Source organism: Colobus angolensis, unplaced genomic scaffold (assembly GCF_000951035.1).
Source record: "Colobus angolensis palliatus isolate OR3802 unplaced genomic scaffold, Cang.pa_1.0 Scaffold106, whole genome shotgun sequence".
NCBI lineage: Eukaryota > Metazoa > Chordata > Mammalia > Primates > Cercopithecidae > Colobus > Colobus angolensis.
The window spans coordinates 362,728-389,730 of record NW_012111586.1 but is presented as its reverse complement, the minus strand read 5'-3'; the positions used below and the strand labels follow the sequence as shown (position 1 = coordinate 389,730).

Genomic DNA, 27,003 nt, shown 5'->3' with positions numbered 1-27,003 from the left:
GGCCATGTTTGACCCTTACCGGCCACTGTACGGGCCTTCATGGACTTGGACTTCTTGGGAGTCCTTTCTCGGCCATTTGACCCGTGGGAGTTGTGGGTTTTGTGCTTCTTTTTATTTCTTTCTTTCCCTTTTTCAACTTCAGCGATAGACTCAGATGTTAGTCGAGTCACGTCCCACCGCCCTCTGCCCTTGAAATGCTGGCAAGTACACGGGCCCGCGATTGTCACGTGACGCCGGGGTTCAGCGTATCCTTGCCGGGCAACCGTCTTAGAGACCAGCATCGCTGGCTGCAACATGAATGTGATCTATCCACTGGCGGTCCCCAAGGGGCGCAGGCTCTGCTGTGAGGTGTGCGAAGCCCCAGCCGAGCGGGTGTGCGCGGCCTGCACAGTCACTTATTACTGGTAGGCCCTGAAACGTGGCACCTGAGCGCTTTAACTCCCTTCCTCTCTCCCATTCCCAGGTCTGGCTTGGGTACCTTGCGTTAGCCGTGGCCCCTGATTCTGCAAGGGATACCTCAAAAACAGGGGCTTTAAGACAGGTTCCTAAGACTCCCGTGGCCTCGTCTGCCTCATCTCCCACTTACTCGTTCGTTATTCATGTTTTCTGAAGGCCTGCTGTGTGTTACGCACTATTTTAGGTGCTGAAGTTAATTTGGCAGCTGGGTAGATCAGTTCCTTCAAAGATCTAACATTCTAATGTGGGAGACAAATCAGTAAAGAAATAGGCCGGGCATGGTGGCTCACGCCTGTAATCCCAGCACTTTGGGAGGCCGAGGCGGTGGATCGCCTGAGGTCAGGAGTTCGAGACCAGCCTGGCCAACGTGGCGAAACCCTGTCTCTACTAAAAATACAAAAATTAGCTGGGAGTGGTGCTGGGCGCCTGTAATCCCAGCTACTCCGGAGGCTAAGGTGGAAGAATCGCTTGAACCCGGGAGGCGGAGTTCGCATGAGCGGAGATCGCGCCATTGCACTCCAGCCTGGGCGCCGAGAGTGAGACGATAGTGAATGGGGCAGTGTGTGGAAAGCTTTCTCTATGGAAGAAACATTTGAGCTGCGTTTTGAGAGAGCAGTCAGAACCTGCTGTGTACAGGAGTAGTGAAGAAGGGTAGGGCATTCCCAGCACCCGGGACTGCTAGGGCAAATGGCGAAAGAAGAGAGTCTGCTAACAGCTGAGTGGAGAACATAGTAGTGGAGGGAACAGTCAGTGATTTTCAAACTGCAGGCCAGGGCCCTTTAGCAGTTTATGAATAAGTCACAACCACCATTTAGAGAAAACAACAACAAAGAAGAGCATAGAATGAGTAGAAAGTATCAGATTAATCCTACCTGAATTGTTTCTTGAAACTTTTGTCTTAGTGTTTCATGTGGGCGTGTTTACAGGGAAAACGTATTTCTTACTATAGGTTGAGTCAAAATTAGCCAGGTGTGGTGGCGCGCACCTGTAATCCCAGCTACTCGGGAGGCTGAAGCAGGAGAATCGCTTGAACCCGGGAGGCGGAGGTTGCAGTGAGCCGAGATCGCTCCGTTGCACTCCAGCTTGGGCAACAAGAGTGAAACTCTGTCTCAAAAAAAAAAAAAAAAAAAAAAGGTTGGAATATCGTTGTGATAGGTAAAGGTTAGGACCAGACAGTGACATGAGATCAAGGGTTTGGAATTTATCCCCTGGGAAACCATGGATGGTTTTGAGCTGACATGCTCTCATTTGTGTTAACGAAAGAGGATGGGCTGCAGTGTGGAAGTTACAAAGGAAGGTAGACACTGACGGCTGCATAACAGATTAAGAAGCTGTTGCAGTACCTTCTCATACTGGCCTAGGTGTCCTTCCTCAGTGCTCTCAAAACACTGAGTATATTCCCTATCCTAACACTTAGAACATGGACTGAAATCATTTATTTATTTCCTTCATTAGGCGTATGCCCCACAAGGGCAGGGATGGTATCTGTGTTTTCATTGCTATCTCCTCTTTGGTGGCTTCATTGCATTTAGAATATAATTCAGAATTTGTAACAGAAAATACAAGGCCCTGGCTATTTCTCTACCTTTACTTCCCACCGCACTCACCCCATTTTTTCTTTGCTGTACTTATAGAGAACTGAAGTTCTAATTTGCTAAGTCCTTTCTTCCCTCAGTTTCTTTTCCCAGACTGTTCTCTCCTAGGAACCTCCCCTCAACTACAAGCCTTCCTGGCTCTCTTTCATCCTTCAGTTCTCAGTTTAAATGTCGTTTCTTCAAAGAGGTCTAAACCCAGTCTCAACTGTCCGTCATACTTTTCTCACTCACAGTACCACTTTTCTTTGCTTTTTCTGTACTTTTATATTTTTGTGTTTGCTTATCTGATGTCTATGTCTTTTACTAGACCCAGTGCCCACACATACCAGACACTCAATGAACATTTGTTGAATAAAACTAAATGGATAATAAACCCATTAACTTGGGCAAGGAACACAGGGAGAAAAGATGGTGGACGTCGGATTTGGTCGTGGGCGTAGAGTTTGAGAGGCCTTTGGGTCACCCCTGGAGAGGTGACCAGTAAACAGCCATGAGTAAAACCTGCCACTCAGGCTTGGGAAAGATTCAACCCTTTGGCCTGATATGAGCACTGACTTTTTCCTTAAAACACCCCTGTCCTCTTTATCCCTCCAGCCGGAATTAATTCCTTCTTCCTCTGAACTGACTTTACAGTACTCTGTATCTCTCAGATGACTCATTTCATATTTCCCTTCATTTTAATTGTTGGTGAATGTGTTATTTCAATTGTGTTACGCTCCATTAATGCTAGATACTATGTTAAATGTGTACAGAGGGACTGTCAAGTATACTAACTTTTGATCTATGTCTGACCTGTCATTGTATGCCCCGTAGTCTCTAGCAAAGTGTCATGAAATCGTTGGCATTTGTGCTTTTATCCCTTGGGCCAAAAAATAAAGAATAAAAACATGAAAAAAAGAAAGAAATCGTTGGCACTAATATCTGATGAATGCATGTATAAATTACCATCTTTTATGCCCTTCTATTTTTTTTCTTTTACTTATTTTACTTGCTTTTAATTCTCTTTAAGACCTTCTCCTTTTGTTTTTTTGCTTCCTTTTCTCCAGATTTCTATGTCTTTGTGTCTTGGAGTTTTCAAGATTTTTGATAAAACAAAACTGAGGTCGTTGTTCTATAGGTTTTGATGGTTGAATGTAAAGCACCTAGTACCCTGCCTGGAACCACATTGGCACACAGTAAATGTTCTTTTTCATCATCCCAAGTTTAAGGAGCAAGAAAGTCAGTTTGAGTTTGTGAAAGTTTTTTTCTGTAAAAGAATTTTTTTCCTGATTATAAATACAGTTCATGCTCACTGCAGAAAACCTGAAAATATAAAAAATAAAGAAGAGAAATAATCCATAATCCCACAACCCAGAGATTAATAACGTGAAATTTTGATGAATATCCTTCTTTTCTCTGAATACATTTATTTTATATATTGTGTGTGATCCTGTGCATATTGCTTTATAGTGGATTAAGACCATTCTCAGAGAATAGCACATTTTTATTTACTTAGAGACACAGTAGAACTTTTTTTTTAAATTTTTTTTTGTGACAGAGTCTTGCTCTGTCACCCAGGCTGCAGCGCAGTGGCATGATCTCAGTTCACTGCAACCTCCACCTCCCAGGTTCAAGCAATTCTCTTGCCTCAGCCTCCCAAGTAGCTGGGATTACAGGGATGCGCCACCACGCCTGGCTAATTTTTTTGGTATTTTTAGTAGAGAGGGCGTTTCACCATATTGGTCAGGCTGGTCTGGAATTTCTGACCTTGTGATCCACCCTCCTCGGCCTCCCAAAGTGCTGGGATTACAGGACATTAGAACAGTTTTAAGAAAAGGTAATTTTATGGAAGTACATACTAAAACATTGGTGACAGGTAAGAGAGACTTCAGTACCATAGGTTTGCATGAATTTAAATGTCTTTAGTCAGGGCATACATTCTGTAATTCACTACAAATACTGTTGCTTCCTCTTCTTGAATACCACTTCACCGTTTCTTTTCTCCTCCTGGCCAGTGAAGGCATTTAAGTTTGTGTTCCATATGTCAAACAAAAGGAAAAATTATTGCAAAAAATATTGCAGATTACTAACAAAACAAACAGTGAAGTGGTATTCAATAATAGGAAGCTATAGGATCAGTGGTGAATTGTAGAATGAATGCCCTGCCTAAAGACATACAAATTCAGCTTAAAAAAACATGATAATAGCCAAATAAAACATGTCTGGCTCACAAGCTACTTAATTGTGAGCCCCGATTGAAAGCATTTATCCATTCCTACTTTATCCCTGACCCTGTGTTACGAGTGGGACAGATCAATAAGCAGGGAGCCTGCAAATATATAAATAAAACTCACTTTGTTTAGAAAGGCAAAATATGTCAGTTGCTCTCAGTGGAACAAAAGTTCAGGCATCTAAGTTAACATTTCCATTGCTTACAAGCCCCACTTGATAAATTCCCTGTGGAACTCAGCTATTTCCTGGCTAAGTGCTTTTATTGATCTGTTTATAATAATTCTCTACCTCCCCAAAAACATTTTAAAATGGTTTCTGTTATTTCTTTGGTAGCAGTCACAACTTATAAAGAAAACACTTTAATTGCATTTCTGTTGTCCAAGAAGGTGGCGATACTGTCCAAGAAGGTGCTTGAACATGGCTGTATATTGTCTGTGGCTGCTTTTGTGCTACAACAGCAGAGTTGAGTAGTTGCAACAGAGACCCGATAGCTCTCAAACCTAAAATATTTATCTGACCCTTTACAGAAAAACTTTTCTGACCCCTCCTCTAGATTATTGTTACCTGTTTTGAAATATGTATAAATGGAATCAAAGTTAACTCACGTTTAAGTGAAAATGTGTAATAAGCAATAGAAATGCAAAAACTCATAATTGTATGCATCTAACAACAGAGCCTCAAAATACATGAAGCAAAAACAGACAAAATTAGAGAGAAAAATAGACAATTTAATAATAATAGTTGGAGACTTCAATATCCTACCTTCAGTGATGAACAGAACAACTAGATGAAAGATCCAATATCCCACTCTTAGTAATGAATAGAACAACTAGATAGAAGATCAAATATCCCACTTTCAGTAATGCATAGAACAATTAGACAGATTAGCAAGGAAATATAAGACTTGAACCATACCATAAACCAACTAGACCTAACATATCTATAGAACACTATTCAATGACAGCAGAATGCCTATTCTTCTGTAGTGCATATAGAACATTCTTCAGGATAGACCATATGTTAGACCATAAAACAAATCTCAATAAATTTATAAGGATTGATTTCATACAGAGTATGTTCTCCACCTACATGGAATGAAATTAGTAGTCAATAACAGAAGGAAATTTGGTAAATTTACAAATATGTAGAAATAACACACTCTTAACCAATGAGTCACGGAAGAAATTACAAGGGAAGTTAGACAATGCTTTGAGATAAATGAAAACAAAAACAACATACTAAAACTTAGATGCTGGCAAAGCAGTACTCAGAGGGTACTGTATGAATTTAGTACTCATATGAATTTATACTAATATACATTACATTAAAAAGATCTCAAATCAGTAACCTAGCATTTCATCTTAAAAAATTAGAAAAAAAAGAGCAAACGAAAACATATTTATAAACTCCTTTATGCACAGCCCTGTGTTAGGTATAGACACAAGCTAGCAGAAGAAAGGAAAATTAAAGATTATAGCAGAGATAAAACAGAGAATAAAGAAACTACAGAGAGAACCAATGAGACCAAAAATTGGCTCCTTGAAAAGACCAACAAAATTGACAAACCTTTAGCTAGGTTAACTGGCCTAGAAAAGAAGATACAGATTACTAAAAGCAGAAATGAAAGTGAGGACATTACTACCAACCTTGCAGAAATAGAAGAGATTATAAGAGAACACTATGAGCAATTGCATGCCAATATCCCTGTGTGACTTCAGAATGTGAATGTGTGCCTGCAGAAACGATACACTCTCCAATCCCAACACAGTTTATACACCATCAAATAACCACATGAAAAGAAAGAGATTTGAGTCTCAGAAATGGCTTTGAGCTCCCTGCCTGGTTTGTGTTTGGCTTACTTTTCTGGTGTCCAGGGATAGGTCAGTAGGAGGGTTAATAGAATCTTAAGTCATGCCAAATATAAAGATCATGAAGTCTATGTTTCTGTCGTCAGTGGGGTGGTACATCAGAAAGCTGACTGGGACAGCATCCATGAGAAAATATGTCAGCTCTTGATTCCACTGCGCACTTCCATGCCCTTCTACAATTCAGAGGAAGAACGGCAGCATGGCCTGCAGCAGCTGCAGCAGCGGCAGGTAGGGCCTACGGCACTTTCCAAGGTTAAGTCCTAGGTGCGGTGAAGCTGCCCAAGACAAGGGTCAAACTGTGTTGAGATCACTAAATTGTAACTTCACTGAGGGCAGAGACTTTGTTTTATATCTTTTTAAGTCCTCAATACCATTCAGTCCGTTGTTTTCCACATTTACTAAATACTCACTGTATTAGTCTGCTAGTGCTGTCACAACCAAATACCACAAACTGGGTGGCTCAAACAACATACATTTATTTCCTCACAGCTCTGGAGGCTGGGAAGTCCAAGATCAAGGGGTCAGCAGGTTTGGTTTCTTCTGAGGCCTCTCTTCCTGGCTTGCAGATAGCTGCCTTCCTGTGGTATCTTCACGTGGTCCTTTGTGTGCAGGCATCCCTGGTATCTCTTTGTGTGTCCAATTTCCTCTTTTTATAAAGGTACAAGTCAGATTAGATTAGGGCCCACCCTAATGGCCTCATTCTAACTTAATCACCTCTCTACAGGCCCTAGCTCCAATTATAGTCACATTGTGACAGACTGCAGGTTAGGGCTTCAGCACATGAATTTTGGCGGGGGACACAGTTGAGCCCATAACATCCACAGATGCCAAGAGCCTGGCCATATAATAGGAGGGTTAAGAATGATGTATGGATATACTACTGAATAAATAAAGGAGGTTAACAAAACTTACCACTATTCTTATGTATAATGTTGAGTATTACTGAATATTGAGCATCTCAATCACTCTAAAAAATTAGCACCTTATTATAAGCCATAAATCCCTAGACATAAGATCCATCCATTTTAGTGTTATGACACTTTGATAGTGGCCTTAGAACAATGCAGAGTTAAAGTTTTTTGTGATGTTAGCTAAACAGGATAATTCTGGAAGGGAAAATGAGATGTTTCTCTCAAAATTAACTCAACTATGGAGGCAGAAAGTTTCCGATTATCCTGAGACATGCTAGCTTTGCTAAAGTAAAGTTTTATTAGAACTATAAGAATAATACTCATTTATTCATCTGATAACTCTATATTGAACGTTCATCTATGCCAAGCACTGAACTAAGATGAAAAGACACATGTTCCTGGGCCTTAACAAACTCATAGTCCAGAGTTTACCTTCTTATATCACTTATGTGGGGCTTCACGTCCACTCTAATACAGGGAGGCTCACTATGTGCCTTTAACTGGGTCATTAGGTGTTGGCCTTATCCCCAGGGCCATCTACATCCACCTCTGCCTTTAACTTTAGACTGTCTCAGATAGTCTGTTTCTCTCTTCCACAGAAGTATTTGATTGAATTCTGCTACACCGTAGCCCAGAAATACCTCTTTGAAGGGAAACACGAAGATGCTGTACCAGCAGCTTTGCATTCCCTTCGCTTCCGCGTGAACCTGTACGGCCTGAGCTCTGTAGAGCTTGTGCCTGCTTACCTGCTGTTGGCCGAGGCCAGCCTTGGTGAGTGAAACTGACTTGAGATCCCTGGATCCCTTAAGTGGTGCTATGTTTGGGTCACACTAATGATCAAAGAGTCACCCTTGACAGTGGCACCAAGACACCTATTGTAGAAGGAGCAGGGTTGCTGTAAAGTTTAGCACAAGATAGGGAAGGAGATGTCACAGACTTTTGTCTACAACTGGCAGAAATCCACTCAAGCTGGCCTGCACAAAAAGGAGGAACTTTGTGAGGGAACTGTAGTATCCTACGGGAGCTGAGGCTTCATGAGGGACTAGAATTGGAATGCTGTAAGGTACCAAGGCTGGTGTCTTTCGTTCTCTCTCTTGGGCCTTGTCTCCTGTCTCTACTTCTCTCTGGGTGTCTGCTTTGCTCTTTTCCCTCTCTGCAGACCAGATTTGCCTACTCTATGCTCACTGTAGAAGACAGCTACCCCAAAATGTCAGATGGAGTTTTTCAATTTGCATGTTTTCTTGGTTTGAGGTAGGCAGTAGAAACTAATTAGCTTCTGATTTCCAATTACAAATTCGTAGAAGACAGAATTTTGTTGACATAACTTGAGTGTGGGATCCACCTTTGTTCCCTGGGATCAGAGTCACATAGTTCAGAAATACAGGAACCTACCCCTATAGATGGGAGAGGCAATTCTGAGAGTATGAAGCAGACTTAGCAGACACCCTTCGTGGTGGCTACTACAAAAGGAAAACTGGCATTTTGAGAGGAATTGATATTCTTGAGCATCTACAGTGTTTTAGGCACTGTGCTATGACTTCATATATTTTAATAGCTACCATTTAAAAGATGCTTCATACGTTTTAATAGCCACCATTTAAGAAAATGCTTTTTTAAAAGTAAAACTTTTTTAAAAGTAAAACTGTTAAAATTAAGTACAGTGTAAAGAACTTTTATCCCCTGAGTTCTCTGAGAGTAAGTTGCCTTCCTGGTTCCCTTTCGTTAGAATACTTCAGTGTCCCCTTAGTAAATGAGATAGATTGTATTGTGGTTAGGAAGGAAAATGTCTTTGTGGGAACCACACAAGGGGACCCTGTCATCCAAGAAGACCCCATGCAAGTTTCTCAGATTTTCCCAATAACATCTTTATAGCAAAAGGATTCAGTTCAGGATCACACTTTTCATTTTGTTGCCATGTGTTGGCAACAAAACTCTGGAATAGTTTCTTAACCTTTTATTGACTTTTATGACCTTGACACTTTTAAAGGTTACAGGCCAATTGTATAAAACATCTCTCAGTTTGGGTTTGTCTGATATTTCCTAAAGATGGGACTCAGGTTATGGATTTTTGGCAAAAACAGTACAGAGGTGATGCTCTGTTCTCATCCCATTCTATAAATTGGCATGTTTTCATTTTTTTTCATTACTGATGATGTTCATTTTAATTACATTATTAGGATGGTGTCTGCCAGGCTTCCTCCCTGTAATGTTACTCTTTCCCCCTTCTGTAATTAATAACTTTAATTTTCATCTCATGGAGAGGTCCTTTAAAACTATATAAATATTCCATTCCTCATCAAATTTTCAACGTATTTATTTAGTTATATCAGTATTGCCTCTTTATTCAGTGGGCTTAAATCCATTACTATCATTAATTTGATGCTCAAACCGTCCCTGATTTGACCAGTGACAGCTCCCACTCAAGCTGGCTTCTGCATCTCCTAGATACAACCCCTTTTGTTCTTTGCTCACTTTCCTGCTTTCTGGAACATACCTCTAAAGAGCCCTGATTTCTTTCAGTGGAAAGTGAAATTCAGAAGCCAAAAGCTGTGCACTAGATGTACTCATGCCTTTGGGGTGTTACTGCTCCCAGGCCTTCTCAGGGGAGTTAGGGAGTAAGTTTAAATATAATAATGGGTGTATGTATGTACACATTACATCTGTATTTATTTCTATATGTATATATCTTTTTTTTTTTTTTTTTCTGGGACCGAGTCTCACTCTGTCACCCAGGCTAGAGTGCAGTGGTGCAATCTGAGCTCACTGCAGCCTCCCCCTCCCTGGTTCAAGCAATTCTTCTGCCTCAGCCTCCCAAGTAGCTGGGACTACAGGTGCGCGCCACCACACCTGGCTAATTTTTGTATTTGTAGTAGAGACGGGGTTTTGTCATGTTGGCCAGGCTGATCTTGAACTCCTGGCCTCAAGTGATCCACCTGCCTCAGCTTCCCAAAGTGCCGGGATTACAGGTGTGAGCCACCGTGTCTGGCCTATATCTATATATCTACATCAATATCTGTATGACCACTAGTCTATACGGTTCGATCCAGATCTAATACAGCACCACAGGGTTCAATCTGATTTACTCCCATTCCATAATTGCAACTCCCTTTGCTGACAGCTTTCACTTTCATTAGTTTATTTATACATTAATCAGTTCCCCTATATGAACAAATCCCTGCTCTCTAACTCCATCCTTTCCACCTTACAGATACCTTCTCCCCCTCCATGGGCTCTGACTCCCCATTCCAGGCTGCCTCTGCTGTGTGGATCCCTTCTCACTTGTAGGGGTTCCAACCCCCGATACCAGGCTGTTTGCCTGCAGGAATGCCCTGCTCACCCTGCTCAAGCCTGACACCCCATTCCAGACTGTCTTTCCTCCAAACTAATGAGAAAAGCACTGGACAAGAAAATACAGCCCAGGTTCTGTTTATCTCTGACACTGGCTAGCTATGGGATTCTGGAAAACTCATCCTAGCCCAAGTCTCATCATCTCTCATCTAGACCACTGCCTACTAACTGGTGTCCCCACATCTTCTCTGGCCTCCCTCCAATCTGGTTTGCATACAGAAATGTGACCCATCACTCCTCTGAATAAAGATCACATTTCTAAAGCAACCCATGAGGCTGTGCTTGATCTAGCCCATAGCAGGTTCTCCCACCTCAGTTCTATCACCTTGTCTCTCTTGGATTCTTTTCTCTCTCCCTTCCGGTTACGCTGACTGGCCTTCTCTCAGTTCCTCAGAAGCACAATGATTTCTTTGTTCAGAAAGGCTTTTCTGTAGCCACTCTCTCTGCTTCTCCTCCTCTTCCCTTCACCAAATTAACTCCTCGTCATCTTTCAGGTTTCAGCTCAAGGGTGACTACTGCCTTGTCTAGAAGCTTTCCCAGGGCTCCAGACCAGGTTGGGTCTCCCTCTTTTTTTTTTTTTTTCTTTTAGACAGAGTCCCAATCTGTTGTACAGGCTGGAGTACAATGGCCTGACTTTTGCTCACTGTAACCTCTGCCTCCCAGGGGCAAGTGATTCTCCCACCTCAGCCTCCCAAGTAGCTGGGACTACAGGCACATGCCACCACGCCCAGCTATTTTTTGTATTTTTAGTACAGATAGGGTTTCACTATGTTGCCCAGGCTGGTCTTGAACTCCTGACTTCAAATGATCCACCCACCTCAGCCTCCCAAAGTGCTGGGATTACAGGCGTGACCCACTGCACCCAGCTGGGTCTCTTTTTTAATGTATTCATTTAAAGACCTACTCTTTTCTTCTAAGCACTTACTCCATTAATAATTGTATTCATTGATGAGATTATTTAATTGTCTCCCTGCTCCAGTAGACTGTAAGCTCAGGGAGAACTGGATCTGTGTCTATTCTTACTCATCACAGATGTCTTCATGCTCAGCCCAGTACTTAGCACAGAGAAGGTACTAAAAAAATAATTTCACAGTACCTGAAACCTAGTGAGCACTGTGTGAGTATGTGTTGAATCTGAGTTCTCTTCACAGGATTATTTTAAGGACGAAATGAGTTCAAGTGTAATGACCATGAAAGTGCTTTGAAGTCTGGAAAGTGCTGTCTGAATGGAAGATTTCACTGTAACTCCACAGCCATTGATTTGAAACCTTGCTAACCTTTTTGGAAGTCTAAAGAAATCACTTTCCTGTGTACATGTTTCTTTCCCATCTTAGAGATTCCTTCAGACTGGAGTGGACAGATAACAGATATTCAGCTTTATTTTTTCTTTTTAGTAAAACTTTGAAATTTTAATCAACTAGAAATGACATTTTCAGTAACACTTCAAGGAGGAGCCACCTACTCATCTTCCCCCACTGTTATCAGCACTTTGGAAGCAGGAGAGCCTGGGTTCAAATGTCAGCTCTTTCTTTACTGGCTGGGTGATCGTAGGCACCAAGCTCTTCCTCACTCAGAGCTTTCACATATATGGCTCCTTCTGCCTGGGATGCTCTTTCCTTTCTCATACATGGCTGGCTTTTGATCATCCTTCAGGTGTCTGCTTAAACTGGCCAGGTGTGGTGACTCACACCTGTAATTTCAGCACTTTGGGAGGTCAAAATGGGAGGATCTCTGGAGCCCAGGCATTCAAGATCAGCCTGGGCAACGTAGCAAGACCTCATCTCTAAAAAAAAAAAGAAAAAAAAAATTAGGTGGGCATGATGGCATGCACTTGTAGTCCCAGCTATTTGGGAGGCTGAGGTGGGAGGATTGCTTGAGCCCAGGAGGTGGAGGCTGCAGTGAGCTAGGATTTTGGTTACTGTGTTCTGTTCATTTCCTTCACAGCACTCAAGTTTTTTCTATTTATTGTATGCCTACTTCACTTGATTTTAAGCTTCTTGGAGTCAGGGATAATGTCTCAGTGTGCATTGAGCATCACGCATTGTGATAATCAATCAATTAGGTGAATATATGGTTGGTTGAATGAATGAATGAAGTTGCCTCCTCTTCGAATTCCTCATCTGATAATTATTTCACAGGGTTGTTGGCAGACTTAGACCACAGATGCAAAGGGACTAGCACAATGTCGGGCAAATAACAGGTCTTCAATAAATGCAGATTCCCTTTTCTTCCCCTGGGCACCTCACAGCCACAACCTTTGACTCAGCTGTGACTGCTGTATGCTGCATTCCTTCACTTTCATCACCAAGTCCTGCAAAATCTTCTCCCATAATATGTCCCAGATCTGCCATTAACCCAGTGTAAGCCTGTTGCCTCACCCTTCAGACAAGTACCACTGGTCTGTAAGTGGCTGTCCTTTCTCAATTCCATGAACTATTAAAATCACCCTAAGGGATAGTATCACTTCCTTTATGTCTTCACTACCTCCACTTCACCCTATGCCTCTCCAGGCAGGCATTGTCCATAAGAGGCAGGCCTGAACTTACACACTCACTGGTCACAAGCTTAGTTCTGACTGTAATCTCATGGGCTAGTAGCAGCCCATTCTTCTCACCTTTCTCTCTCTCTCTAGCCTCACAGTTTATTCTCCCAAGTAGGCCTTTTCCTTTAGGACTGATGCTTGTTTAGATGCTGGTTCAGCTAGGCCTTGGAGTCTTCCTTCTTTGGCATTGCCTCCTTGAGTGAGAACTGGATGTTGAAAATTTTAAATTTCGAATATCTGTCAATGCCCTGTACTCTTTTTCCCATCTAAACAATCTTAGTTAAGAGTCATTTGCTTCTTCAAATTTGAGAGGACTGCAGTCTAAACCTCATTTTTTTTTTTTGTATTTTTTAGTAGAGACGGGGTTTCACAGTGTTAGCCAGGATGGTCTCGATCTCCTGACCTCGTGATCCGCCCGTCTCGGCCTCCCAAAGTGCTGGGATTACAGGCTTGAGCCACCGCGCCCAGCCTAAACCTCATATTTTATAGACAAAGCCTGGAGGGAAGATGTGACTAGCCATGTTCACATGAGCCAGGATCAGGGACTAGGCCTCGTGCTCCTAATCTAGTAGTTTTCCATTTTAGTTTGCCCTTTGACCTTCCATCAGGCAAAGTTACTTGCTTCTCCTTGTAGACTGCTTCCTCTTCATCTCTTTTCCTTTTATTCAGTGATGTAGGGTTACAACTAGAATAAAAGCATGCTTACATATGAACTAGGTCTGACAGGAAGGACACAGAGGAGAAGAGGGTTGACTTATGAGGGGTTCGTGTCCTTATCTCCTGACCCTTCATTGGTGTGGTTTCTGCTGCAGCAGCTGTCACACCAATGCTTCACCCCTAGAGCACACCTCCTGCCCTGCAGCACGCTGACGTAGTGGCTTTCTATTCAGTTCTGACACATTTCCCTAGGAGCCAAGCAGGTAGGCAGGCCTCTGTATGTGTAAAGATGATAGGTAATAAAAAGCTTTAAGTGTCAAGAGTATCTGAATATTAGCAATAAAGGTGGCTTTCCTTTCTCTTACCTTCCACATTACTTAGTAACCGTGTGTTGTCCATTCTACTTCCTGTCTCTTTTGGATTGCCTCCTACTTAAGTAGTTCACTGTCTTGTTTCAGGCTCTTAAGCGTGCTTGTCCAAACTGTTTCAGACATCTTCCAATGAATCTTCTACCTTTATTCCTCCCTTCTGATCCCTCCTCCACATTGGTTCCAGAGGAGCTTTCTAAATTTAAATCCGATTCTCTTGCCCTTTTTGAAAATCCTCTAGTTTTTATCCACATGCATCAAGTTCCTTGGCATAACTCACTAAGCCCTCCATGACTTGCCCCCTGCCTACCACCGTAGCCTCATTTTCTGCCACTCTGTCCTTCACAATTTGTGCTCCAGCATCACAGGCCAATACAGTTGGCCCTCCATATTTGCAGTTTCTGCATCTGCCCATTCAAGCAACCATGGATCAAAAATATTTTTTAAAATAACACAATGATTAAAAATGATACAAATAAAAACAATACATGATGTTACTTGTGGGCTTATAAACAAAAAAAGAAAAAATTTAAACTTAAAAAACACAAATGATATAGTAGAACAACTATTTACATAGTATTTACATTGTATTAGGTATTATAAGTAATTTAGAGATGATTTAAAGTATGAGGAATGATGTGCATAGGTTATATGCAAATACTGCACTACTTTATATTAGAGCCTTGCGCATCCTTATATTGAGGTATCTGATGGGAGTTCTGGAACCAAATCCCTGCAGCTATGACTGTGTATAGTTCTATGAACATAACGTATTATTTCATATTTCTGCGACATTGCACATGCTGTTACTTCTGCCTGGGATGCTCTCCCTGCCTTATCTACCTGGAAAACTTCTATTCATCCTCAAAACCTAGCTCAGACTCTGCTTCAGTGTCACTCTCATCTCATCTGTAGAATTAAACATTTCCTATCCTCTGACACTTCCAAAGCTTGTGTTTCTACTGCAATTATACTATATTGTAAATATATTTGTTTTCATGTTGCACGTTGAATCCCCATCACTCAACACAAGGCCTGGCACATAAAGGGTATTACATATGCATATATATATTTCACAATTGAGATATAATTCACATATCATAAAATTCACTCTTTTAAAGAATAATTCAGGCCAGACGCAGTGTCTCACGCCTGTGTTCCCAGCACTTTGGGAGGTCAAGGTGGGTGGATCACCTGATGTCAGGGGTTTGAGACCAGCCTGGCAAACATGGTGAAACCCTGTCTCTACTAAAAATACAAAAATTAGCCTGGCGTGGTGGCGCATGCCTGCAGTCCCAGCTACTTGGGAGGCTGAGGCTTAAGAATCACTTGAACCCTAGAGGCAGAGGTTGTAGTGAGCCGAGATTGTGCCACTACACTCCGGTCTGGGCAACAAAGTGAGACTCTGTCAATAAATAAATACATAAATAAGTAAATAGACAATCCAGTGGTTTTAGCACATTCCGTAGGTTGTGCAACAGTCTCCGTGATCTAATTCTACAACATTTTCATCACCCCTGAAAGAAAGCCTGTAATTGTCAGCAGTTACTCCCTCTTAGTGCCTCCCTTGCATTGGACCCCCTGTGGTTGCCTGGCCACCACTAGTCTACTTTCCATCTCTATGGATTTGCCTGTTCTGGACATTTCATATAAATGGAATCATATGTGGCCTTTGGTGTCTGGTTTCTTTCACTTCGTGTAGTGTTTTCAAAGTTCATCCACATTATAGCAGGCATCACTACTTCATTCCTTCTTGTGACTAATATTCCACTCATGGATATGGAGATGGAGGTGGAGATGCCTCCTTTTGTTCATCCACACATCAGCTGATGGACATTTACATTGTTTCTGGTTTTTTTTTTTTTTTGACTCTTCCAAATAAGCTGCTATGAACATTCCTGTGTGAGTTTTTGTGTGTCAATAAATACTTGAGTCAATGAATACATGAGTGAATGGGTAATGACTCATATTTCCTCTCGTGTTCTTTGACCCAGATATGAATTATAACCTTCTTTTCTGCTTTTGGGCAGGTCTGGGCCGAATCATTCAGGCTGAAGAATATCTATTCCAAGCCCAGTGGACAGTCCTCAAATCAACTGACTGTAGTAATGCCACCCACTCTTTACTGCATCGGAACCTGGGACTTCTCTATATAGCTAAGAAAAACTATGAAGAAGCCCGTTATCATCTGGCCAATGATGTAAACAAGCTAAGTTATAACACCTGGATATTTCCAAAATCTAAATTATAACACCTGTATATTTCCAAAATCTGTTTTTTTTTTTTTTTAAAACTGTGCATTTCTCTAAAACTTTCTATTTACAACTGATTATTCGGTGGGATGTTAGCCATAACACAATTCTAATGACCTGAGATCAAGCATTTCTACTTCCTAGCTATTCAACCTTGGCCAGGTCACATGTTCCTGAAGTTTCAGTTGCCCTGAAGAGTAAAGGGAGACAAAACAGCATACTCATTAAGAGAAGGGCTTTGCTGGCCGGGCATGGTGGCTCATGCCTGTAACCCCAGCACTTTGGGAGGCCAAGGTGGGCAGATCATGAGGTCAGGAGATCGAGACCATCCTGGCCAACATGGTGAAACCCCGTCCCTATTAAATTACAAATAATTAGCCAGGCATGATAGTGCGTGCCTGTAGTTCCAGCTACTCAGGATGCTGAGGCAGGGGAATTGCTTGGACCCAGGAGGTGGAGGTTGCAGTGAGCAGAGATCGCGCCACTGCACTCCAGCCTGGCGATACAGCAAGACTTTGTCTCAAAAAAGAGAGAAAGGCTTTGCTTCCAGTCACAGATCTGTTGTTCCACTAGCCATGTAGTCTTGGAAAATTTGTTTAACCTCTTTCATCACCTGCAAGACAGGAATAATAAAATAGTCTCTGCCTCATTGGGTCATTGCAAAGATTAATAATAGGACAATATATATATAGTACTTTGGCTATTGTTTTAAAGAATAACAGTAATATCTCTACTTCAGTGTTGGTTATTAAATTTAAAAGAGCTAGATGTATAAGAAAGCACTTACCAATTATAAAACTCTGTACAGAGCAGCCGGGCGCGGTGGCTCAAGCCTGTAATCCCAGCACTTTGGGAGGCCGAGACGGGCGGATCACAAGGTCAGGAGATCAAGACCATCCTTAACACGGTGAAACCCCATCTCTACTAAAAAATACAAAAAACTAGCAGGGCGAGGTGGCGGGCGCCTGTAGTCCCAGCTACTCGGGAGGCTGAGGCAGAAGAATGGCATAAACCTGGGAGGCGGAGCTTGCAGTGAGCTGAGATCTGGCCACTGCACTCCAGCCTGGGCAACAAAGCGAGAAAAAAAAAAAAAAAAAAAAAAACTGTACAGAGATTAGATGGGATGTTGAGGGTGATAACTGAATTGTTCTTTCAAAATTTAAGGGGTTTCTATTAGGATTTCAGTATTGGAAAATATTACCAGAGAAAAGAGTTCCTGGGTGTGAAATCTGAGTTAGCGTAGGGTCAGACTGCAGTCTCCATGCAGGTTGGTTGTCTCTTCAACCTCTCTTTTGGCCTCTGCACCAAGCAGCCCTTCCTCTGGTTGCCTGCCTGTACAATGCCCATAAATCAAATTTTACTCTGGTTATTCTTTAAAGTCCACTACCCCTTATCCATTCTCTGCCCTACTCTATGCCCTGGGAGCCTGACCTCTATGGACTACGCAACCTGTGGACTCCATTGCTCTCTGGCTTTGGTTGGGTTTGGAGAGTGGAAGGCATAGCAGGGAAGTGGAGAGTAGGAGGAGAAAAAGTCTGGGGTACTGATTCTCCCTGCTGCGTCTCTGCCCCACGCCGATCTGGCAGGAACAGTGTTCCCCTGTGGCCACAGCTCCTGTCAGGCAGCCTTCTTCCATAGTTTTAGCTCTTGCTGGGCCCTGGCAACCTTGTTTCTTCCCCTTGCTGTTTCAGGTGTAGGGATGGTAATAGTTTCTTGCTGTTGGTAGTCCCTGGTGTTTCACTAGGCCTTGTTGGTTTTACTTGTAGGGCTTTTCCCTAGCCCTGGTTGGTTTCTTAACCCTTCTACATGTCAAATAATAATTCCACTAAACTGTCTTCAGGCAATCTTATTGAGGGTGCCATCTAGTTCCACCTGGGCCCCTGACTAATACAATTCTTTGTGTTTCCTCTCTATACTCTACATCCTCCAACAAATTAAGCAGAGGCACATTCTGTCCTGAGCTAGACCACACAGTTAAGAATTAGTAGGCTGGGTGTGGTGGCTCATGCCTGTAATCCTAGCACTTTGGGAGGCCAAGGCAGGCAGATCATGAGGTCAGGAGTTCGAGACCAGCCTGGCCAATATGGTGAACCCCTGTCTCTGTGAAAAATACAAAAATTGGCTGGGTGCAGTGGCTCACGCCTGTAATCCCAGCACTTTGGGAGGCCGAGGTGGGCAGATCACCAGAGGTCGGGAGTTTGAGATCAGCCTGACTAACATGGTGAAACCCCATCTCTGCTAAATATATAAAATTCGCTGGGTGTGGAGGCATGTGCCTGTAATTCCAGCTACTCGGGAGGCTGAGGCAGGAGAATTGCTTGAACCTGGGAGGCAAAAGTTGCAGTGAGCCGGGATTGCACTCAGTCTCCAAAAAAAGAAACAAATTTAGCCAGGTGTGGTGGTGTGTGCCTGTGTGCCTGTAGTCCCAGCTGCTCGGGAGGCTGAGGCAGAAGAATCGCTTGAACCTGGGAGGCGAGGTTGCAATGAACCACTGCACTCCAACCTGGGCGACAGAGGGAGACTCTGTCTTGAAGAAAAAAAAAAAAAAAGAAGAATTAGCACAAGCTCAGATTCCGTAGCCTCGCTTTTTAAACACACACACACACACACACACACACCTTTATTGATATATACCATAAAATTCACCCATTTTACATGTACAATTAAATTATTTTTAGCAAATTTACAGAGTAGTGCAACCATCAGCACAATCAAGTTTCAGAACATTTCCATTACCCCAAAGAGATCCCATGTGTCCATTTGCAGTTATTCCCATTCCTGCTCCAGCCCCAGGCAACCGCTTCTTGTTTCTACAGATTTGCCTTCTCAGGACAGTTGGAACAGACAGAATCATGTGTGGTCCTTTGCCTCTGACCTCTCTCACCTAGCATGATTATTTTGAGATTCATCCATGTCGCTGCATATATCAATAGTTCATTCCTCTTGTTGCTGATTAGCATTCCATTCCTAAATATACCACAGTTTGTCTGTCCATTCATCAGCTGATGGATATTTTGGTTGTTTCTATGTTTTGTGTATTTTAAATAATGCTGATATAAACATTTATGTACAAGTCTTTGTGTGGACATTCGTTTCCATTTCTCTTGGGTGGGTACTTAGAAGAGGAATTGCTGGGTCATGTAGTAACTCTATGTTTAATTTTTTAAGGAACTACCAAACTGTTTCCACAGAGGCTGCACCCTTTTACATTCCCACTGGCAATGTGTGAGGGTTTCATTTTCTCCATATCCTTCCCAACACTTTTTATTTTCTGCATTTGATTCTAGCCATCCTAGATGCAGTGATATCTCATTATGGCTTTGTTTTGCATTTACCTAATTACTAACTATGTTAGCATCTATTCATGTGCTTATTTTTCATCTGAATATCTTTTTGGAGAAATGTCAATTCAGATCTTTTGCCCACTTTTAAATTGGAATGTTGTAACAGTTTTTTATATGTATTCTAGATGCAAGTCCTTTATCAGATATATGATTTACAAAAAGAACTCAAGCACTCTCCTTCTTCCTCCTGCTATAGATTTATTTTGCCAGTTGTGCATTTGGAACAGAGGACATTAGGACTTCAGGAGGCTACTTCCACCTGGCTAATATATTCTATGACCTAAAAAAGTTGGACCTGGCAGACACATTGTACACCAAGGTGAGCTGGGGAGTGTGGGAGTTGAGCCTTCACTCTTAGGCTTGGTGTCTTACAACTTATATTAGACTATTCACGAAAAACATACCATTCATGAGAAAGAGAGGCACAGAGAGATGAAGTGGCTTGCCCAAGATTATATAGCCTGATACATGATATACTCCATTTTCTTTCTTCCCATGTCCCCACTACCAAAATAGACTAACCCTTAACATCCATAGGGTGATTAATGAATAATGAAGGATAGGTCAGTAAGAGCCAAACCCCTTCAAATAGACTGTTGTATGCTGTGTCATACCCATAGCAGCAAGCTAATATGGGTATACTGAAGTGTGCAATAGAGAAGAAGAGGTTTCCAAGGGAAATCTATTGCTACAAGATCCTGTCAAGGGATCCAAGAACATGAGAAATTTCCATATTTACGTAGAAAAGATTTCAGACTGTTTCCAATATATTAAAATGTCATTTGTATCCATATAGTAACACCTCACTTAGCAGGCAATCATTTGTGTAATGAATGTGTAATACAAACTTTCTGCTGATCATTGATTCATTTTTTAGACCTGCTTCTGAGAAAGAGGTATTTTGCTGTAGCTTAAAAGCTTTAGAATCAGATAGACCAGGGATTAAATTCTGGCTATGCCACTTAACAGCTCTTACCAGAAATCATGTGTGATCTGAACTTCTCTGAGCCTCAGTTTATTTACATGTAAAATGGGAATAATAAGAATATTACATCGGGATGTTATGAGGATGTGAAGGTTTCGTGTTGTATGTGCTGCACAAAAGATAACCACTGTTATAAGACCCCACTAGGGCTACCCCAAGATGAGCTGCCACAGGCCCTTTGCATCACTTGTCACACTTACCTTGGTCAGGCCTGTGTGGGCTCCTAGGGCTCCCTCTGCCTCCAGGTACAGTAAGAGAGAGAACCTCCAGTTGTCCAGAAGCTGGGCCAAATGCACTATTCTCCTCACCTACCTGGTCCGAATGCTGAGATCTGGTCTGCTTTTTGTATTACCTTCTCTTTTCCCAACAGGTCTCTGAGATCTGGCATGCATATTTGAACAATCACTATCAAGTCCTCTCACAGGCTCACACCCAACAAGTGGATTTACTGGGCAAACTATTTGAGAATGACACTGGCTTGGGTAAGTGGCAGTTTTCCCTGAAGGCAGAGCAGTGACTTCATCTCACCCAATACACAGACCTTGTCCCTAAGAGGGAAAGCAGCTGTCCCTGTCATGAGGCATACCATTGCCACCTTCCCCATGTTGCTGATGGAGAAAACTGAGACACGGGGATCAAAGAGATTTTACCAGTGTTGGGAAGAATTCAGATCCCTATCATCACACATAGCCATTGGGGGGTTACTAAGGGACAGATTTAGAGGAAAAAAAGACCCCATCAAAACCCCCTGTGACTTTTGCAGAGCATCCATTTCTTATGTTATCCCTCCAGGGCAGCAGTCCCTATCTTTCTGGCACCAGAGACCCGTTTCGTGGAAGACAAGTTTTCCATGGACTGGGGGGTAGGGGAGGAATGGTTTCAGGAGAATTCAAGTGCATTACATTTATTGTGCACTATGTTTTTATTATTATTAATGTATTGTAATATATAATAAAATAATTATACCTTGCATCATAATGTAGAATCAGTGGGAGCCCTGAGCTTGTTTTCCTACAACTAGATGGTCCCATCTGGGAGTGATGGGTGACAGTGACAGATCATCAGGCATTAGATTATCATAAGGAGTGCACAACCTAGATTCTTTGCATGCACAGTTCACAATAAGGTTCGTGCTCCTGAAAGGATCTGATGCTGCCGCTGAACTGACAAGAGGTGGAGCTCAGGTGGTAATGCAAGCAATGGGGAGTGGCTGTAAATACAGATGAAGCTTTGCTCACCCCCACCACCCCTGCTCACCTCCTGCTGCGCAGCCCAATTCCTAACAGGCCACAAAACAGTACTGGTCCATGGCCTGGGGCTTGGGGACTCTTGCTCCAGGACATGTAAGCCAAAGTAGACTCTACACAGAAGTTGCATTGCTGATTTCTTCTGGTGCCTTAGCTTCATGCTCTACTGAATAGTGAGCTGTTCAGTGGCAGGGCCCAACTGGATTAAACTGTATTCCCCAGCGCAGCAAAGGGCTAAGTGTTGAATAGTACCATACAGCATCATGCCGTCAGAGACAATGAAAAGACACAGAAGATCCAGTTTCTGCTCAAAAGAGACATACAGTGCAGTTGGTGATATAGAATCTATAGGCAGTAACGAAAGAACTTTCCTGTGAGTACAAATTATATTACAAGATGAGTCCCAGAATGAAGAGGTGAGGACAGCTGTGTGGTGTTGAAGAAGGAAGACTCTTTGGAGGAGAGGTTTTGAGCTAAAGTTTAAAAAATTAATAACTATTGAATTTTCTCTAATTATGTAAATAGTTCATGTAACAGCTGAAAACTTGGAAATCATAGATATCCAAAGATAGCCAACCTTAACATGATGGTGTATATCCTTTTCATCTTTTTCTCTAAGCTTAGTACATGTATAAGTGCTTTTAGGTGCATGTAGTAACTTCTCAGTAAATGATGACTAAAGTAGGACCAAAAACTACTGGGGAAAATAGTAAACAGACTCTCAGAGGGAAGCATGAAGGTTGTTGCTTATGCATCTTTGGCCTAGACGAGAAGAGTTAAGCTGCTACAGCTGCAAGAAGTCCCTTCCCCTAGTTCTTTCCTCTCAGCTATAGAGTGGAAGCTGAATTGGACCCAAGGAATCTGCCTGTGACAAATTCTCTGTTTGCAAGCCCAAGAGATCTAGAGTTCAGGACTCCGAAAGAGAGAAACCTTAGCAACTTTGGGACCTGTGGGAGTGAGCATATTTTTAGGCTACTCTGATGATGACATGCTAAGCAAAGCTGGAAAGTGGATTGAAACTCCTGCTTCCACACACGTGGAGGGAGTCCTCCAGGTAAAAACCTTGCTGTAATTGGTGCTATTTCCACCAGTGCCCCTGGGAAGGCTTCAGCAGACCAGGCCCTTTAACAGCTGAGTGCTTTTGATGAGGGCAGACAGACTCAGTTGCCAAGAGTCTGTTTTTTCTTTTCTTTTTCTTTTTTTTTTTTTCATATTAACAAATTTTTAATGAAAAATATTAATTATAAAGCAACTCTGGGTTGAATTATAGGCACACATAGTATAAAGAACTACTAAATGAAGCCACACAGAGGGTCTCTCTGAAAACTAACAGAGTATAAATTGTGTTTATTAACTTAATCTTCAAAAGGACCTTCTATTCCTCATATCTTGATTTAGGTAATAATATATGTCACATTTGCAGGATGTTTCTTTTTTTTTTTTTTTATTATACTTTAAGTTCTAGGGTACATGTGCATAACGTGCAGGTTTGTTACATATGTATACATGTGCCATGTTGGTGTGCTGCACCCATCAACTCGTCAGCACCCATCAATTCATCATTTATATCAGGTATAACTCCCCAATGCAATCCCTCCCCCCTCCCCTCCTCCCCATGATAAGCCCCAGTGTGTGATGTTCCCCTTCCCGAGTCCAAGTGATCTCATTGTTCAGTTCCCACCTATGAGTGAGAACATGCGGTGTTTGGTTTTCTCTTCTTGTGATAGTTTGCTAAGAATGATGGTTTCCAGCTGCATCCGTGTCCCTACAAAGGACGCAAACTCATCCTTTTTTATGGCTGCATAGTATTCCATGGTGTATATGTGCCACATTTTCTTAATCCAGTCTGTCACAGAAGAGCCTGTTTTTTCTTTCTTCCCCTTCCAACGCAGATGAAGCCCAAGAAGCAGAAGCCATTCGCATCCTGACTTCAATCTTGAACATTCGAGAATCTACATCTGACAAAGCCCCTCAAAAAACTATCTTTGTTCTGAAGATCCTGGTCATGCTTTACTACCTGATGATGAATTCTTCAAAGGCAAGTTTCCCTAAAAAAGCAACACGTCTATAACGAAGGTAGAAATTCGTCTAGTTGAACTCATTTGTGTTTTGCCCAATTCCAATAGCTTTTGCCCTCAGGGCAAGCCCTCACTCCGAGGACGTTCAGATGCTCACGTTTCTCCTGTGTTGAGTCCAGCCTGCATAATGGAAGCTGGATTGTCTTCTTCCCCCGAGGGTTCCCAGGCTTGCATAGACAAAGGGAGTCTGGGGCAGTGCTGGGAAGCCTGCAGGGCAGGAGGGCTCTGGGGAGGCTTGGAGGGATGAAGTAGCAGCTCTAACTCCACTCATTACTGAGTTCCCCGTTGCTTCGGGGATTCAGGCAGAAATGCATTGCCATGAAATGATTCAAAAAGTAACTGTTTTTGACTACTTTTACATAGTAGTTGTTGGCCTAAACCCTTTACTTAATTATCATACTTAATGCTTACACCAACATTGATAAGGTAGGTATTTTATTATCTCTACTTTACAAACAAGGAAACTGAGGCACTGAGAGGGTCAATTCTTTGCCCAATGTCTTACAGACAATAAGTGGCGTATCTCAGGTTTATTGATTTATTGGTTGATTCTCTCATTCATTCAAACATTTATTGAAAACCTACCATTTGCAAAGCACTATTCTAGGGACTGGGGATACAGTGGTGATCCATACGTTTCTTATCTCCATGGCACTGGTGTTTTTTGGAGGAGTGGAAATAAACATATGTATGTCTAATATAATTTCAGATAGTAGAAATTGCTATAAAGAAAACTAGGCCAGGCACAGTGTCTCATGCCTGTAATCCCAGTAATTCTGGAGGCCTAGCCACGATGATTGCTTATGTCCAGGAGTTCAAGACCAGCCTGGGCAACATAGTGAGACCCACTCTCTACTAAAAATTTAAAAAAAAAATAAAAAAATCAGCCGGGCATAGAGGTGTGCACAGCTACCTGGGAGGTTGAGATGAGAGGATTACTTGAGCTCAGGAGATTGAGGCTGCAGGGAGCTGTGCTTGTGCCACTGCAGTCCAGCCTGGGTGACAGCAGGATCCTGTCTCAAAAAAAAAAAAAAAAAAATTAGAAGAAGAAAAAGCGGTAGGCGGGGGAGAGAGAGGAGGTTGGTTGGAGGGAGGCCTTTTTGTGTGGGTGACATGGGAAAATTTAAGACTCCTGTCCTCCCTCCTCCCTGTCTTCTTTTGTTTCTTCAGCTAACTTTTACTAAGCACCTGCAGTATACCAGGCCTGGAGGAGCTCACAGGTTATAATAGAGTGTGAGAGTGAAGCCCAGAGCACTGTAGGAGCATAGAGGAAAGGCACTAACCCTCTCTGGGATAGGAGCAGGAATGGGTGAGGAATAGGAAAATATTTCCACTGAACTTTCAAATTTACATTGGACAAAACCTCTTTTCTACAGTGCAATGTCCAATTTTCCACTGTATACTCAAGGAAGTCATTACCCCAGGGTGTGTTAGATCTACAAGAGGCCTTAGACAAAAGGCACACATCTATCTATCCATCAAGACTGGCACCTCACTTCCTTCAGGCCATCACTTGACTCAGCTGTTTTCTTTTCAGTGAAGCGTTCCCTGCTCTCCCTGTCTAAAACTGCAACCCCCCACTGCTACCTCTAATGCTTCCTATCCCCTTTCATGCTTTATTTTTTTCCTTAGTATTTATCCCTACTTAAGAGACTATCGTGTTTTACTTAATTGTCTTCTTTATTTCTCCTCTACTACACTGTAAGTTCCATGAGAATAGGAATTTCTGCCTATACTCACAGGACCTGGGACATAGCAACCATTCAATAACTATTTATAGGAAAGAAGGAAGGAAGGGAGGGAGGGAGGGAGGAAGGGAGGAAGAAAGAAGAGCTTCTTACCAAGTCAAAACTCTGGGCCACATGGCCCCCAGGACCACCCCAGGGTGGTTATTTACTTGTGGCACCTGTCACCTCTATGCCTTCCAGTGATGGCCTCTAGGGCCTAATTAAAGTCCTACAAAGATCTCACTTTGTTAAGAAGGTATACTTAATTTGTGCTTCGTTTGTCAAGTCAGGTGGGATTTTTTGCTGGTGCCCTGCTGCCCTGCCCAGTGCACATGTGGCTAGCTGTAAGGGCCCAGTGTATTTACAGGTTTATCAACAAGAGCTCAGTGGGTGTTGTGAAAAGGTGATGAGTTCTCTCTCATGTTTCTGGAGTTGAGCACAGATGGGGCTTCCCAGTGTTATGCTTTCCTGTGACGATTTCCTTTTGTCACTACAATTCTATTTCAGGCACAGGAATATGGCATGAGGGCCCTCAGTCTAGCCAAAGAACAACAGCTTGATGTCCATGAGCAAAGCGCCATTCAAGAGTTATTAAGTCTCATTTCAACTGAAGACCGTCCCATTACTTAGTGACCCATGAGCTCTGCATCAAGGGTTATTCCAGGGGCTACGGAACGTCTAATATATTCCAGCCCTGCACAACTGCTTTGAGGTACTATAGATGGCTGAAGTTTCCACCTTCTTCCCCTGGGATTGCACACATAGCTGTTATTTTTTTCTTACACAGCATATTGTGGGAATATAAAGCTTTAGGCACAGAAATCAGTAAAAACTGTGTTTGTCATGACCTTTGTACTTGATTTATCATGATTTTGTGTGACTAATATGTAGTCAGATCACTAATATGGTATTTGTAATTAAACTACAAATAGTTTGTCATTTTCCCAGAAGTCTCCCAATGATGCATGTTTCATACACTTTTGCTAAAGGAGGGGTAAAGGAGGGGGTAGGGAATAAAGCTATATTGGAGCAAAGTTTCTCTATTCTTAATTCTATGCTGGAATTAATTTAGTGTTAATCTGAGGTAGATTGTGATAAAGTACCCATTATAATTCCTAGAGCAATCACTAAGAAAATAACTCTAAAAATAGTTAAAAATCAACAAAGGGATTACAATGGTATGGTAGAAAATAGCCAGTTAAAGAAAAGAAGGTGGGATAGATGAACAAAAAGGACATGAGACACATAGAAAGCAAATAGCAAAATGCGGGCATAAGTTAGACATAAGGTCTTTCTGTGCCAGAGGAGGCCCCTGGGCCTGTCAAGGAGCTTCAGTATGGATTGACTGAGACGTCATTCCAGGGTGGTATCTTTCTTATCTCAGACAATAATTGGAAGCAGACGTGGGCCATCT

The 27,003-nt window shown here is 42.3% G+C and overlaps 1 protein-coding gene across 2 annotated transcripts; it reads left to right on the top strand.

Annotated features, from left to right (window-relative positions):
* The first annotated feature begins 24 nt into the window (after nt 1-24).
* Nucleotides 25-26,623, top strand: ZMYND12 (zinc finger, MYND-type containing 12). 2 transcript variants are annotated; one of them, XM_011944968.1, is made up of 8 exons: nt 25-404; nt 6,217-6,358; nt 7,641-7,812; nt 15,987-16,156; nt 19,749-19,871; nt 20,908-21,019; nt 23,677-23,822; nt 26,097-26,623. In XM_011944968.1, the coding sequence occupies exons 1-8, from the start codon at nt 295-297 to the stop codon at nt 26,217-26,219; spliced, it is 1,098 nt and encodes a 365-aa protein (XP_011800358.1). In that variant the 5' UTR covers nt 25-294; the 3' UTR covers nt 26,220-26,623. The 2 variants fall into 2 exon arrangements, with proteins under 2 accessions (XP_011800358.1, XP_011800359.1); XM_011944969.1 differs by lacking the exon at nt 7,641-7,812.
* Nucleotides 26,624-27,003: the final 380 nt, after the last annotated feature.